The 17,296-nt window shown below is 43.7% G+C and overlaps 2 protein-coding genes across 2 annotated transcripts in view; both read left to right on the forward strand.

The window, feature by feature from the left end:
- thada (THADA armadillo repeat containing) overlaps nt 1-9,998 on the forward strand; it is a 122,373-nt gene extending 112,375 nt beyond the window's left edge. The window contains exons 37-38 of the mRNA XM_033613828.2: nt 7,959-8,137; nt 9,390-9,998. Of these exons, the coding sequence (XP_033469719.2) occupies nt 7,959-8,137; nt 9,390-9,713 (503 nt within the window). The 3' untranslated portion in view covers nt 9,714-9,998. The remainder of the gene's footprint in view (nt 1-7,958; nt 8,138-9,389) is intronic.
- A 2,608-nt stretch (nt 9,999-12,606) lies between these two features.
- zfp36l2 (zinc finger protein 36, C3H type-like 2) lies at nt 12,607-16,256 on the forward strand. The gene is made up of 2 exons (XM_033613754.2): nt 12,607-12,919; nt 13,132-16,256. The coding sequence occupies exons 1-2, from the start codon at nt 12,830-12,832 to the stop codon at nt 14,332-14,334; spliced, it is 1,293 nt and encodes a 430-aa protein (XP_033469645.1). The 5' UTR covers nt 12,607-12,829; the 3' UTR covers nt 14,335-16,256.
- Nucleotides 16,257-17,296: the final 1,040 nt, after the last annotated feature.

The following is a 17,296-nucleotide window of genomic DNA, read 5'->3' on the forward strand; positions in this document are numbered from 1 at the left end:
TGGTGTTTAGCTCTGTAAAAATTACAGTAGTGACCTCATACACTGTGCTGACATGCCTATGATTTCCAGGCCATTCTCAGTGAACCATTATCACCCAACTTGCCCGGAGTGACCTACTTTGTTTACTGTAAAGCCAACAAATGCCTGGTCAGAATATGCCATTCATGTGTCCTACCCCCCGTTCATTCATTTACAGTGGATGACGCACATGAATGGAAGCGAAAGACCTGACAGGGCTGAAGGACACTCATTAAACAAACCTCGTCCTATTTTAGCACACTACTCGCTCAACCATCAAACCTGGTGTCGTGTTGGTTTATCATAGACGAATTGCTAACTTCAGCAAAGTGTCATGTGCCACTAAGTTGAGAAGAACCAATAAAATACAGAAGGAAATTGGAGGCACTTGTTGCTACTAGAGAATTACTCAACTTTTGATTTGCAGCTTAACATTTACTTTTGGAATAAATAAGCTGTTATTTCACCATCTAGTGAAATCACTCAAACACAAATGTTGCTTTTGCAGCTTTCGCCATCTTTGACTGAAAAGGCAACATGTGGAATGAGATTTTAATTATTTGGTTGTGTAAAATAAAGTCACATGTTCGCAGTAATGACTGGTGTCTGCAGGCTGTGTTAAAGTGTGTGCACATTGTATTCAGTGCAGCCTACAGCTGTGGGTTGTAACACTTGATTGTGATGTGTTTTAAAGATAAAATAGGAGTGCAGAGTATCTTGGTGTTGCTATTTCACAATCGGCCTCATTATGCATCCTCTGTGATTGTGAAACAGCAAAAATCAGACCTAGATCTCATAGTAGTTATAGGTTGCTCAATGTTTACTTCTCCCTTGTGCAGCTGATTTCATCAGGATAGTTGACACAACTATGCATCTTGTTGCATAAATGTGCTGGTACTTTTAACATGTTGCTGTCATGTCTAAATAAGTCCCTGCATTACTTTAATGTAAAAGTCACGATGCAGTCTTACTGAGACCAAAACAAGTAACATTTCTGTATCTGAAGTCTGAACAGAATCAAATGCATACTGCAGCACCGGGCCAATCTGCACATACAGAAATTATATGTACTGTATGTCTTAATCGTCTTTGTAAGACCAATTTATCTCCCAGTCATCACCTCTGTTTGTCCAAAGAGATTAAGGGTAGTTGAGTAAACCACAAAACTGTGCGAGCGAGCCAATCAGGTGACGCTGTATGTTAAACTTTTTTCAGTGCAAGTGCTCAGCATGAGTACTACAAGCAGTTGTATTATTTCTTTTGTGGATCTGGAGAAGCTTTCCAAATGCAAAAAATGTAACCCTGATTATGTCATTGAGGATTTCATCTTGAAAAATGATATTGTGTTACATTATGGGAATGGTAGGATCCAGATTTTTTGTTGCTTGACCTATACTAGGGGCTAAAAAATCAGGATATCTTGTTCTTTGGCGCTTCAATTGTCCCCCTTTTTTTTTAATACCCTTTTACATGTTTTATGCAGTAAGATTCTGCATTGTTTTTATAATCTCATGTCACATAAATTCACTCAAGCCCCTTTCCCATCAGACATAAAACCCACTAGAACTCCTTACCATCTCTCTTTTGTATGTAATGGGAAAGGTTACAATCTGAAATCCCTCCTGGGATAAATGACTGCAGTAGCCACAGGTGTGACACCCAGGTGGACAAGCTAATGATGCTCCACCACTAATTTAATCTGTGTCCATCCAAGCAGTGCTTGAAATTGTTCCAAATGAGTCTGCACCGAGTTTGAAAGACAGACTCAATATGTAACAGATATAAAAAGAAGTAACCACAGTAACATTATCACTGGCCTCCATGCTGCTTTCTGCTGTTTACTAACCCTGTTTTCCTGTGTGTTTGCAACATTCTTTACACATTAGTAAAAGCACATAAAGGCATACTTGTCTACTACAGAGCCGTGGACATGGCTTGTGTCTCCTGACAATGGGAAAGGAGTGTAACGCCTATTTTTGGCGGGTTTTCCCATATTTAAAAAAACAACAACACCACATGTAGAGGCTAATTTTGGTGTTAAAAGGGTATCAGTTGCTATGAGTTGTGTTGCAACAAACACAAGCAATTTGAAGAGAATTTACAGGCAAACAACCAACTTTTACCAATAAAGTCTCAGCGCCTACAGAACATAACAATTCCCTGTAGGTCCTCTTTGATTGTGTCTCATAGGAAATGAAACGACCACAGGTAACGATGGTGTTTCCATGACAGAGACAGCCTCCGTTGGCTCCCTGTCGAGGCGCCCATTAACTTGTATTTGATCCTTTGACTGGACTAACCACTGACTGGGCTTCAAGACAAATGCTGCTATAGTGAGCTCGGACTACTAGCATATTCTCAGACCATTATTTTTATGGAAATGCTCACCATTCACGTAGTTTTATACTATTTTCATGGTAATGTTTCCTGTTGATGTTGTTGTTGTTGTTGTTGCTGCTGCTCTTGGTCTCCACACTCTACTGTTTCTCGTCAGCAACCAGAGGAAGTCGGGGCTGTAAAGTTTGTGTTTTTATTTCACACCTCTCTGTTTCACACCTATGCTTCCTGGTGTCTCGGCTCCACTGCAGCGTCTGTAGCACACACTGTATGTGCCATGTGAGAGGAAGAGAGAGTGTTTCCTTAATCTTCAGTGAAGGTTAATGTTGTGGGTGTTTTGCTGTTGTTGCTGCTGTGGAAATTTTGTCTTTGTCAACTGTCGGTTTTTGCACCTTAAAGTCTTGTTTTCACACAAGCGTTATGCACTTCTAAGCTTAATAAAATGGATTTTCAGAAGTCCCAACTCCCCATATGATTTGCATGGAACAAAGCCCTGACTGTGGGGCAGAGCAGGTGTAGCTGAGGGACCCGTATGGTGGTCTGTTGGCAGGTTAAAGCATCCAGAAGAATGGGTGTAGTTGAGGCAGTTAGTTGAGGTTGGGTCTTCTAACCCAGATCCCTCTGATGTGGGTGGCCGAGCAAAGGAATGAACCCCCAATACAGTGAGCATGATGACGCCAGTGATTGGAGGAGTGTGGGGCGGGAAGTGTTTTCTCTCATTTCACTGTCCTGACAGCCCGCTGAAACCCCCACCTCCACCACCCACCTCTTAGCCTCCCCCTCCTCAATGGGACATCTGACACCCCCCCAGCTGCAGAGGCCCAATGAGGATTTACTGAACAGCGAAGGTCTTTTCACTCTCTTAATTTAATTCAGTGACTTTAATGACACGAATGTTGATCAGACACAATGAGGCTGCTACAGTGTGCAAGACCTTGAAGTTCAAAAACCAGCTGACAGCTGACTTATTTGTAATTATTTATTGCACTATTACTGATAGTGTAGAGTATCAGTTCCACAGTTAAGCACATTCAGTCTGAGTAATTTTTAGTGCATGGTTTGGTTCAACTCGGCTCATTTTTGGTATCAGGCTTTTCTCTATTTCATTTTCTACTGCGAATAGTAAGCACTCAGTGTCGGCGGGATTCTGAGCTGATTGCCATAGCAATGCCACGAGAAACTGCTGTGACATCATCTTCAACATGACACTTGCTGGATCTTTTCATCAGCAACCAAGAGACCCGTCTCCATGTCGACAAATGCACAGCATACTTAAGTGTACGGCATAGTTTTGCGGGCAACAATTTTTTTAAATCTGGGTCAATTAAATAAAATAAATGTAGTCACCATTGACGGTAGCTTGGCTATTTAAAAATGGCGGGTTTGGGCAGGCCATCCCTTGTTAGGCAAGTGATGATTTTTGTGATGGTTGACCAGACCAATCAGTTGTCTGCAGTGTTTTGACCTCACCTTCTAGTATTGGCTCAGCTGGCTTGGATCCTTAACCGAGGTGGTATGGAAAAAAATTACAAGGTATTATCCACAACTTTTGCTAATGGAAAATCCAAAAAGAGCGCATTAAGTTGAGTAGAGCTGTGCCAAACTCAAACTGAGATTGTTGCAGGAATATTTTCTGATGTTGCGATTTATGGCCAGTACCTTAAACCCCCACGCCACCTTTACTGTTTTAAAATAATTAACTTTTTAAGTTTGGTCCTGGAGCTTGACTCCAGGGTACACGCTAGGACCGAAAAATCTATTTCTGCATCACAGTACGCTACATGCAGTTCTAACTATTTACAATATGTACTATACATTAATTGTAATGATATACTGTAGTTGCTGTTAGTATACAAATCATTGTACTCCACTGGTTGGCACATGGCAATACAAGCAAAGATTAACCTGAATGAAACTATGACTTTGGAATTCCACTGTCATTTAAACTTAAAAGAGAAAGCAAAATCATGGAAGATAATTGTTGACCTAAGAAATAGTGGCTTGACCAAACTAACCCCACATCAAGGTCCTGTCACCAGCTTTTTCCAGAGCTTTAACCATACCACATGTTCTTCATCAGCAGATGGACTTTATACTTAAAACCCGCAGAACTAATGACATTTCCTTAAGCCTCGGCTGTACTCTGTATCTACTTCTAAGTAGCAAATGGTAATATGTCAACATGCAAAACTAAGATGACATCATACCGCTGAACACCACTATATTAGTATTTTTCATTGTTAGCATGTAGCCATGCTAGCATTAGCATTTAGCTGTAGTCACATGTGTGTGATAACATTATATAGTCAAAACCAGTTTAATTTAGCATGTAGTGTGGGGCTTGGACACAGCTTATAGTTACAGCCCAAGTCCATAACTTTAAGCTACAGATTGATTTGGCTGTTTGGATTTTGTGTCCACTTAAAAGGTTTCAGTGTTCCTCAGCAAAGATGATTGTGTGTGTGTGTGTGTGTGTGTGTGTGTGTGTGTGTGTGTGTGTGTGTGTGCCCGATGAAAGGCTCGTTATGGTTCCTGCAGATTTGCATATAAAGCACTTTCCAAAAATGTTGGTTGTCAGAGTCTCTAACAAGGCAACCAAAGATCTTAGGTCAGTTAAAAAAACCTTCAGAAGCTCAGAATGGTACAACTGTTATACTGTTTCCACAAGTGGCACAAGGTTAAGTTTTCCCCTCACACTCCTGCCCTGCCCAGCTCAAATGTACTATACAGTGCCAGTGGATGGAGTGTGTGTGCCAGTGTATGCCAACTGCACAACACACAGAGGCAGCCTCACCCCATCTTACTCAAACCCATTCATTCAACAACTGGCACTGATATTGTCTTTTGCAGAGACAAGATTGTCTGACATAAACTCCCAGCCTTCTAACACACACAATATCTACTTAGGACTAAACTCATGCCAGCACATGTACTCACACAATACACACCCAACACGCATGCCACTAACAACATGAAAGACAATCCCCTTGAGAAACGCAGTATTTTGCGCCAAAAGCTCGAGGAGGGAAATCGCATTAAGCGATGTGTGAAACCTCCGTAGAAAAGTAGATAAATTGAATGCAGCTAAAATTTCCTATTATGTATGGGCTGTAAAGGCTTGACATCAGAGGCTGGGCTGTCCCAGAGAGAGGCGGCTTCTTGGTAAAGAAAGGAATTTGTCACTCAAGCTCCTAAACTCTTAAATCTCCTCTAATACGGTACAATCAGCAGCCTCTAATGTTCGCAGACTGGGTTTCCCTCGCCACTCAGACTTCAGGCTCTGCTCTGATTTTACGCCTCCTCTCTGAAGAGGAAAAACAATCTGGGTTCCCAACACTGTGTGTGTGTGTGTGTGTGTGTGTGTGTGTGTGTTTTTTTTACTGTATGTGTGCCGATGGGGGTCTGTATACCTCCACCTACCCTCCTTCCTCTCTTCCTATGGTGGTAGTGTTTTGGCTAGTGTCTCTCAAAGCCTTTTGAAGTCTCTGGTGTTATCTGGGTGTCAGCTGTGGTGAGGATGGTCAAGGTGGGAGAACAACACTCTCACACACACACATACACACAACCCTTGTGTCAGATAGTTGCTGCGTGGACAACTGGAGTCGTTAAATGAAGTCATACGTTATGTTTTCCCTCCGTTTGAAGTGAGTGTCCTTGCACTCACACTTCCTCCATGCACTGTGAGTACAGGCTCATGACAGGCCTGCCTCTGGATATGTGTGTGTAGAAACATTATGGCAACAGAGGACTATTTGTACAAGGCTATAAATAGCGAAACATAATTTATTTTGTCACCAAATGTAATAAAGACAGTCCACATGAACATCCCGTTCGCATATGTGGGCAATTCATTCATAATTCCATTCATTAACACGTAAACAGGAAGTTAAGCGCAGCGTTTGCACTTACTGTGTGTGCATATTGGAGCAACGTGCAGAATAGTTTTGAATCCACTCATACACACCCTGATCGTGGTTGGTTATATGAGTTATAGTTTTGTTTCCCAGAAAGCCGTCCAAGCCCAGAGAAGACACACATACACACACACACTCACACTAAGTTTGGATCCTACAGGCAGCCCTGCATCATTTAAACAGAGCAGCTCCACAAGCATCAAGATACTTGAGGAAGATCAGGTGAAGGCAGAAAATTGTTGACATACAGGTGCACAGTAATCAGTTTTCCTCTGTCATATTTTTGACCATGTTTGATAATCCTACAGCCTGAAGAGGTTTTTTTCCTCGTTTTGGGGCTTGCGGCACAGTGACAGACACGCACACATTTTTTCCTGCATTTGAATTTTACAAAAAGTGTACTGTTCAGCTGTGGAAACGGACTTATTTAGAATTATTTATTTCAGTTTGAGTTTTAGTCAGACTTTGGAGTTAATTATTTCGGATACAGGAACACACCACCACACGTAATGGTTTTTCCTTTAATGCCAACGCATCACATGATACTCCATGGGCCGGGTCTATGACATGCACATCCACTCTTGTAGAAACTCAATTATAAACCTGTATATACCGTACATGGCAGAGGAATCAAACCTTAGTAAGCAGGTTATCCTTAAACTTTAAGCCTGATAGAGGAAAACATGCTCTCTTTAATATGATTTTTAAAACATCAGGTGACTGCAGACTGCCAGAAAGAACTCAGCGTGACTTACATTCATGTAAAGAGATCCAGCCTCACGCCACCTGATTGAGTGCAGGGTTCTTTGGGTCTTTTTGACTTCCTACTCTATCTATTATATAGTTTCCCCTCTTCTAAGCCTAGCAAAGGCATTGTGGTCTAACCAGAGTTTCAATTTAGGCACTAAATAAGTCTTCTTTTCTAGTGCTCTGGTGCTCTGATCTAGTGTAGCAAGTGAATATCAGAGCCAGAACTTCCTCTTCCATGCACTGGTCATTTTGGATATCTCTATAAAAAGACAGGCGACCGTCCAGTTCCCAACCCAAGTCCCTATGGACTGAGCCACTGCCGCCCCATACCTTATACATTTCTTAAAATTTAATGGTGCAGCCTGATTTAGTAAATCAATGGCTAATCAATAGTTACTAAGAACTTATTAATGACTTCACTCTCAAAGGTTGAAATAGTTTAGGAACCGCTGGTGCAACCCAGTCCTGCACTCTGCATCTTCCTCTCACAAAACTTTTGTCTCCACTTTTGGGATAGTACAATTTTGCTGGGTTTTTTTTCCCTCGCTTGTTTCCCTGACCTCTTACCTCAAAATGAGCTAGAGCATTACCTCATATCCCAGAGCAGAGGTCCTCTGGTCATTCCAAAGCTGAACTAAAGGTAAAACAATCACAAGTTCTAACTGCTGCTCAGCTGACACAGTCACATATGACACGGCATCTGCAACAGAAGCTGTGAGTTGGGTAAGGGTTGGAAAACCTGACACGGTCACATGCACCAAAGCTGTAATTTAAATAAAGATGGTTTCTGATCTTTGAACACGCTTGTTTGTTCTTCATTCTTATTTTATGTGTTCATTACTGCTTGCTTTGTAACTGTAAACTGGATTTGTGTGCCTTAAATGTAAAAGACTATCTACAGGGTTAATCTAAGCGTGTGTACGTCTCTTCTGTCCACAGATGTGACAGGTGTGTCCGTGTGTCCTCCAGTGGCCCTGGACTCAGGCGTGGGGCTTCTGTGTCGGCTGTTTGAGCTGTGGGGACAGGTACCAGCAGGTGTCCTCGCTCTGACAGAATGGCTCCTGGGAGATGAAGAAGAAGCCAATGATGAGGCAGTTGCAGAAGAAGCTTCCAGTCTGGTGAGAAGCTGTCATGTAACTTTGTCTTTGCGACCTCGGTACAGATACATACTGACAGCTAAAGTTGTTACACAGTGAAACAGAAACATCACAAACAGTACAAAGGAACAGTGAGAGATATTTGCAAGACGATGATTTGTATCCAGTGAGACTGATGAGAGATGACCATGACGACTGCCGTGGTTTCATTTTCTATGGTTACAACAGGGATTGTTGATTAAGTATCAGGGTGAAACAAATAGGACTTTAATACATGAACTGTAGAATCACCACTAATACTTCTTAAGGCAGTTGGCAACAGTTGACCCAGTGTTAAAGGAATAACCTTTTTAAAACATTTCATTTTTAACAAGTTTCACAACAGCAGTTGACATACTGAGTCTGTGATTTGCATTGGTTTAGCATAGTATTTACAAAGTGTGGAATCACAGTGACAGATAATACTATATTTTATTTTCCTTGCCCTTGTTTTATTCTGCTCACAGTGGTAGTCAAAATAGCTGAGCGATTTAAGCCACCAAGGTTTCTGCTCCACAGCCACACACTTTGCTCAGTTGACTGTTCAGTTTTGGTTCCTGTTTAGTTGATTTTGTCTTTCTACACAAAACTTTGAAAGCACCCTGTTTAACAGCTGATGGGCGTTGGAAGACATAATTCTGAGCAAAGTAACAAAATGTCCCGGGTACGGCCGCTGCCATCTTGTGCTGGTCATTTGGAACCAGAGTATGCACAGTAGACTGTACGACCAATCATGAGCAGCACCACTGATCATGAGCACTCGCACACAGCTGTCAATCATGATGTCAAACCCTCCTTTTTTAAGCATCAAATAACTCATTGAAACCAAACTTCTAAGAAAAACGAAGACTTCAACAAACATCAGTGTGATAAGAACAACCTAAAATGACACAAACCATGATTGGAAAAAAAAAATTATTTGACTTGCACTTTGACTTGACCCATTAACATGGAGGGGGTGGGGTATATGACCTGTACTGCAGCCGACCACCAGGGGGCGATTGAGATGTTTTGGCTTCACTTTTGGGAGCTGTCGTGTTGACCATCTGTATTATAAAGTCCATGTTGTGAATAGGCAACGTTTTGTTAGCATGTTAATCATGTAAACTTTTTCATTTGTCTATGTTATGTTTACAGCTTGTTCTGTTGCCCCCAAGTGGCCAAAAAGCCCCACAAACAATACTGATTTAAATCCACATCCCAGTAACCACACTTTCATTTTGCTTGTGACCAGGACGAAGAGGAATTCCTGTTTGAGAAGGGGGATCTAAACCTGTGGGCCGAGCCGGTCCAGTGGGTAAAGCTGCTTCACAGACACGTCGGGTCCCTCATCGTGACTTTTAGGCAGACCCAGGCCTCAGGAATCACAGGGCCGGACCAGGTCCACCAACTCCATACACTGTCGACTCAGGCCCAAGCCAAGGCACTCGGCTCCCAGCAGGCCCTGGACTCCCTCCCTGCCTTGCCCCAGTTCTCTTTAACTATGGAGCACGCCCGCCTGGTGCTGCGGCACCAGAGGGCCAGTCTGGCTCTAGATGTGCTGGAGAGGCTGAGGTAGGAGTTAGCAGTCATTGGCTCTTTTTTTTTTTTTTTAGGGTAAATTTGTTCAAATCAGAGGAAAAGTTAGCAGAAAAATGCTTCAATGAACCAAAGCATGGGACCACAGACTGGCTTTGTGGTCAAATGTTTTTCATATCAAATCAAGGGAATGACAGATACAATAGGATTTTTTTTTACTCTGTACATGTCTCTTACTTTGTCCTACAAATGTTGATTACCAAATGTGTTTTAATTTTTATGATTACTGTTCCTTAATGTCTTTTAAATAAATATATCTGAAATCACAGAATTTTTTGTTCTTTTTTTCCCCCAAAAAAGCGCTTAAATTAGAGTGTGTTGCTTCTTTAATGTTAATAATTGCATAAAGAAGCAGGAAAGAGATAAATCAAGTCATCAATAATAATAGTAACACCGTGTGAATGTGTGTGCAGAAGCCATAACAATAACTCAGCCCGAGCTTGTGCAAAACAACACTTGATGCACTATTCTATCAGTGGGAATGTGTCACACGACAAACTTTCAACAGTGTCAGTATTGAGTACACAGGCCGCTCTGCTTTCTCCACGTCTACCAGGGATTTAAGGTTGGAACAAAACAACTCAGCGCCTAAAGCTTCAAGCAGCAACTTCAATGGTGCGATTGTGCAGCGAGACGAGCTTTATAGGCCGAGGCATGGGATTGTGAAAGCAAGTGTTTTCTCTGACACGTCACCAAAGTTGTATTTCAGTATACGCTTCGACTTCTACTGTATGTTTATACGAGGTGTTATTTTCCTGTGATATTTAATTTACTGCAGGATTCTTCCCATTGGACTGTGTTTTTATGCTTCCCTCTACTTTTCCTGGTTATGTAATTAGGAAGGACGGCACAATGGACTACTGTCCTGTGTGTGTGTGTGTGTGTGTGTGTGTGTGTGTGTGGATTCATGCAGCCCTCTCATACAGCTGGACCCTTCTCCCTCCCTGGTAGCCATGTTCCCTGTTACAGTAAAACTGACGTAATGTTTTGGAACAGCTCAACATCCCCCAATAAAAACAACCGAGTGATGGGAGAGCGGTTTCTGCGGATGAGGACATGTTCAAGGGATTTCTCAGGAGCCTCGCCGTGTCTGTCCTTCACATTAAACTATTTATCACAACTTGCAAAGCGCAAATAGTCCTGGGGCAGCCCTCAGCCTAATTTTAGGGTTGGTAGTAGTAGATTCCAAGCTCTTATGTCACTTGTTTTTCGCCTGTTGCTATTTTCCCTATTTTTTTCATCTCCCTCCCCGCTTCTCCAACCAAACCATTCAGCACTTAAGAGAATATTGAATCATGTCACAGAAAAGAAAAATCATTTCTATAACCACTCTTCCAATTATGATCCTATATGGAAAAGACTTAATGGTTACCAGTGTCGAAGAAACCAGCAATTTCTGGTGATATGTGTTGCACAACGTTTTTACACCCTCCTTACCAAAATATCTGCTTTGCAGAGCCCTGATATAGAGGCCCGTCCTCTGCTGCCAACACTGCAATCTTTCCACTGTGGTTTTCAAAACTTGACATAACTCCAAGAGCAGAGTGGAGTAGTTTGACATTTTCATGTGAACATTTTGCCATCCTGGGAAGGTTACATCATGCTGAGACTGGGGCAGCTTATTGCAACCACACTGCACTCTTTGACTTTACAAAGCAGGGACTGTGTTGAAATGATCAAAACATCCCTAAACATGGGTGCTCCTCTGTGTCTGGAGCTCTCCTTCATCCTCTCTGTGAAAAGAAGAGGCATTTTCTTGCCATTAACAGTGGGACATGATTACAGCTAAATAGGCCTGATTGTACATTGAAATGCTCCAGCTCTGCTCAGCAGGTGGCGCCCCAGTCTCTCCCAGTCAGTTCCCATTTTGCTCTCATGGGGGCAGTGTTGCTCTGCTGTACCACATGGAAACCACATTCCTGCAGTCTGGGGTTGTGATTGGGAAAAACAAGTCAGGGAGGAACTTTAGCAGAGTGGCTTAAAAAGATTTTAACCAAAGTAAATCCATTTTGTCTTTAGGATGACTCAACGTGTCGTGCTTCAGCAGGGACAGATTTCTGATCTCAAGGTGAAGTCAAACATTATTAGGTTTGGTCACAATACAAAAGTAGGTCATGTGAGCACAGTAGGCATTAACTTGTCTGTTTTTCCATGTGTAGTACACTGGAATAGGCTGCTGTAGCTCTGTGGAAGTTGATTATGCAACCAGTGGATTCTAAAAATTGTGCTGCACTCTGCCTGGACTCCTCTCTGCTCATACTTGTGGTCTCACCCCATCCACAGGGAGAGAGAGAGAGGGAGAGGCAGAGTTTCCTTCCATTACGAATACATGTGTCAGCTTCCAAGTGTGGTGGTCCAGAGGCTAGAAGGGTGGCCTTGTCACTGGTAGGTCGCTGGTTCAAACCCCAGGACTTTGCTAGGAAGCTTGAGGGTGTTTGAGGAAACATTTCTCTTTCATTTCAATCCACCCACTGAGCTTCAGAGTGAGAGCAACAAACACACTGCTTCATCAGAGGACCAGGTGTGACTAGTTAATTTGCTGGAGAACAGCTTGTATGCATAGTAGACGTGCCTTGATGGCTCTACATTCTTTCTCAGCGAGAGTCAACCAAAAAAGCAAAACCGACTTCCACAAAATTGGTTGTGTGATTAAAAGAAGAAAAAAAAGTTGAGAGGGGTGTGAGGAGGATGGGGGGGATGGGAGGGAAGGGGAGGGGGTGCTGGGGTTGAATTTCAAGGCGTGGTGTTAAAGAATAGGCGGCCAACCGGTGAATGGAAGTTTTTTCGGAGAGGAGGGGAGGAGGCGGCTCCTCGCAAAACTTTGCACCGACTTCAGTTCGCCCCTCCCTGGCCACCGCCAGGCATTTATACCCATGCAAAAGGCTGGAGCAAACAGTGAAGCACTCAGGCTCAGCGCTTCTCGAGGGGAGGACATAAAGCCACCTACAACTCAGCAATACATACTAATCCCCCCTTTTTCTTCTACGGACTTAAACTGCACATAAACTTTTAAAGCAACTTTTCCACAACCAAAACCAGTCGTGGCACAAACTACCGTTTCCGCACGTCGCATTCAAGGATCCTGGTCGGTCCTCCATGAAAGAGGGAGTGCGGCAGCAAACTTGGGGAAAAGAGATGTCTGCGACCGTCTTGTCTGCGTTCTACGACATGGACATGCTTTACAAGGTAAAAGTCTGACAAGATGAACGTTTTTCTGGTCAGGGTGAAGCACTTTGTCATAGCTGCATTAGCGTGCTTGAGTGGAGTTAGCATGTGTTCAGATGCAACAAGTTGTCACGTCGCAGGCAAACAAAGTTGTCTTAAACATGCCATGTGGTCAATACAGTCACAGAATTGGTGCTTGAGTGCATTGCTGACTCGTGTCTTTTCTCTTACAGCAAGATAAAAGCATGAACATGAACGCCCTCCACATCAACAGCATGCTGGACAAGAAAGCAGTGGGGGCTCCGGTCACGACTCCGGGCTCCGGCGGCCCCTTCACACCGGGATTTTTCCGCAGAAACTCAACCAGCAACGTGGAGGCGATGAACAACGGTAACAAATACTCCATGGGCTCCTACAGCAGCCTGAAGGAGAACACACCGAGCAGCAACAGCAGCGCCACGGCCCTCATGAACAAGGAGAACAAGTTCCGCGACCGCGCTTACAGCGACAACGGAGACCGGGGCGTGCTGCAGCAGAAGCCCGGCTCTCAGATCAACTCCACCCGCTACAAGACCGAGCTGTGCCGGCCCTTCGAGGAGAACGGGTCGTGCAAGTACGGGGAGAAATGTCAGTTCGCCCACGGCTACCACGAGTTGAGGAGCTTGTCCCGCCACCCTAAGTACAAAACAGAGCCATGCCGCACCTTCCACACCATCGGCTTCTGCCCCTACGGTCCCCGTTGTCACTTTATCCACAACGCCGACGAGCGCCGGCCCGCTCCGGCCGCCAACGCTAACGTGCAGGCGGGGGAGTCCCGGTCGGCCCGCGAGCTGTGCGGCTACGGCCAGAGGGACGTCCTGCCACCGCAGCAGCTCGGCTTCACTCAGAGGGACAGACCAAAGCTTCACCACAGCCTCAGCTTCTCTGGCTTCTCCACCCATCACGGACTCGAGTCTCCCCTGCTCGACAGCCCTGTGTCCCGGACCCCACCGCCACCCACCACCGCCTCCTCCTGCACCTCCACCTCCAGCTTCTACGAGGAAGTGCTCTCTCCCAACTCCGTATCCTGCATCAACAGTGCCTTCTCTTTCCCCGGACAGGACTTAAAAGCCTTACTGGCCCCCCTGGCTGTGCACACCCCCAGCGGCTACGCCAACAACCACTCCACCGGTGCCTACTACGGGAACATGCAGAGCAGCGTGTGCCCGTCCTCCCCTCCGACCTACAACATGAGCCACTTGCAGGCGCTGCGCCGCCTCAGCGAGTCGCCGGTGTTCGAGCGTCCTCCCAGCTCGCCAGACTCGCTCTCTGACCGGGAGAGCTATGCGAGCGGGTCCCTCAGCTCTTCCGGGAGCCTCAGCGGCTCCGAGTCCCCAAGTCTGGACGCTGGAAGACGTTTGCCAATCTTCAGCAGGCTGTCGATTTCAGATGACTAATCATGTTTTTGTTTTCATATGGATTTATGGACGGGTCAGGCAGGGTGGTTGCGGAGCCAAGGGGTGTCAGTGAGTGAGGTAGACTGTCCTTCAAGCAGAGGATCCCGGTTAAGCCCCTCACCCCCCGGCCCTCCAACCCAATTCAGCAGCAACCACCCAGCCGAAGTGCCTTTGAGTAAGACATTGAATCCCTACCAGCTCCAGGGGTGCTGACCCTCCTCTGACCTCCCTGGAGGGGGGCAAGAGAAGAGAATTTCACCCACAGGGATCAATAAAGCTTCAAACAGTTTAAAGTGTCCTTGACCTGGCATTAGTTTAGTTTTTTCTTGTATGTAATATAGCTGTATTAAAACTTAGATAGCAAACAGAAGGCATTCCATCAGTGCCTTGCCCGAGGGCTCATGGCAGCCCCCTCTCCCTTTTGCTCTATCAGGCAAGCCACACTTTTCCTGGGATTAGATGTGTGGGTAACATGACTTGACAAGAAGAAGAGACTGTAAGCGGTTTTCAGATTTCCTCCCATCCTGCCAAGAATATGCCTTGACTCAAAGTAACATTTTTTTTTCTTTATCAAAGTGTGTTTTTCTTTTTCTTCTCTGAAAGCTTCAACTTCCATTCCAGATCTGTCTTCTCCCAGCGCCACCCAGTGGTTCGTTTGGTTAGTCTAGTTTGTTGCTTGGTTAAAAAGCACTCTTGAGTTGGGTTTGTTTGGGGAAATCACTGCTGATGGTTGAATATATATTTTTTTAGCTGTTTTTGAGTGATTTACATAGCTGTGCATAACTGGCTATGGACTATTTAACTTATTTATTATCTTGTGAAAAAAGTATAGGCTACATTGGTAATTTGTGTCCATACTGTATTTATCAAGTATGATGAAGCAATAGATCTATATTCTTTTATGTTTAAATTATGATCGCCATTATTAATCTGCATAAAGTGGAGTGTATGTTCTTTTCACAGTAATATATATATTTTGTTTTTTCTCCTTTTTTTGTAACTTCACTTGGTTATTTTTATTGTAAATGAGTAAAAAAAATCTTAATTTAAGAGAACGTATGTGATATTTATTTCATTAATTTTGTTTCCTTGTTTACGTTTATTAAAAAAAAAAGTTTGCGTGATTGCTGTTTGCTCCTGAGGTTGTGTGTCAGTGCTGTAGAAGGCTTTTTTTTTCTTGAGGATCCCTATTTAGATGTTTCTGTAGAATGTATAAACGATGTGGTTGTACAGACCGTCCAAACCTTACTTCTTTTGTTGATCTAGATCAGACTTCAGTGACAAAGAACCCAAGTCAATAAATTAACCAAAAAGTATTTTTGTTTTCTCTGTTTGCACGAGGTCACACTGTGATTCCAGCCACGTGCTAAAGAATGTAGCAATCCCTTGTGCCCCAGTATTATTGTGTAGTGCCTATGGGGTTCACCATCTTGACATGCCTTAAAATTAACCAAATAAAGTATTTTTCCTACATGGCATCTTTTATACACAGGTTGAACTGAATGTAGTGTTGGATTCTGAAACTTTTTTTTTTTTTTTTAAAGGTTGTTACCACTCAGACACTCTGACAAAAACAACCGTAACCTTTCTAAATCCCCATTCCTCTTATTATTTTGATTTCCTTTTGCTCTGTTTTTCCTCTTTATTTTGATATTGAAATCTAGTCTGAGTCTTGAGTTTGCTGGAGAGGGAAGTGGAACACGTTTGGTTTGTACATAGTAGGTACAGGGGGATGCGCACTATGTACTTTTGACTACTTTATCAGAAGTAAAGCTTTTTGAATGTAACAAAAAACGGACAAAAAGACAACGAGAGTTGTAATATTTTTTGGGGAGTCAGTTCACTACAAATTGAGTGTGAGACTGTTAACTTTGTACTGTACATTTTTTGTAGTTCTCCCAATAAAAATCATTTTGAAAAAGCTTCACACTGTCAGGCTGTGATTTCTTATACATTTGCATATGAAGATGCAACAGGTGTGACATCTAGACGTGCGATTAAAAACATGAACAGCTGATGATTAGGAGCTGAGCTGCAGAAAATGTTATGCTTCTGGCTCTCACAGAAACACTTCAGATGTTACAGCATAACCCAAGTCTTCCTCCTACAGTGGAAAAACCCTGCAGGCAGGAGGGACAGAGTGTGTCCCAGGCACAGTACAGTTCCAGCTGTCTTGTACACGTACTTGGCTTGGAGCCTTCAGGGGGCCTTGTGCAGCAAGTATTGGCCCCTTGATCCTCAGCATACAGTAAAAGCACTGACCTGTGAGTTTCTAGAGAAAGGTGTGACCCTGAATCTATCTCAACTCCTGTCTTACTCACCTAGTGGAAAAGCCTGAAGACAATAAGGACAAAGTGTGTCTCAGGTTCAGTAGAGCTCCACCTGTCTTGCGCTACTACCTGGCTTGAAGCCCTCAGGGGCCTTTTGCAGCAAGTGCTGGCCCCTGATCCTAAGTATACAGTAAAAGCACTGACCTGTTAGTTTCCAGAGAAAGGCGTGACCCCAAATCCCATCTCCTGTCAAACAAAGGAAGAAGTGAACTGTAGGTGGGCTCTGGTACAGGACACATCTGATCCTGAAAGCTTATTATGAACATGAAAAGACAACACCACCACAGAAACTGATAGCCTTGGATAAACTGTATATAATATTACATAATCTGTAATGTTCTGATATAAACAGAGGCTGATGAGCGATACGTCTGCACCATCTGTGGAACCAGGTCTGGAATTTTAAAATGGAAAATGTGTAGGAGCCCAGATCCACAGGAAAGTCAGTTGAACTTGTCAGGCTGTAAGTCTGTCTGGATACTCGCTGTCAGGATAACATTTTAATCTTTAAATACGTTGTGCATTATGAACCTTTTGCCTGACATAATGTACGCTGGCTCTCACAAAACACCTCAATCCTCAGGGAGCAGCCTCTTGAAGTATATAAGAAGATTAACCAGTGGTGGAGGAGG

This window comes from Epinephelus lanceolatus, chromosome 17, assembly GCF_041903045.1.
Source record: "Epinephelus lanceolatus isolate andai-2023 chromosome 17, ASM4190304v1, whole genome shotgun sequence".
NCBI lineage: Eukaryota > Metazoa > Chordata > Actinopteri > Perciformes > Serranidae > Epinephelus > Epinephelus lanceolatus.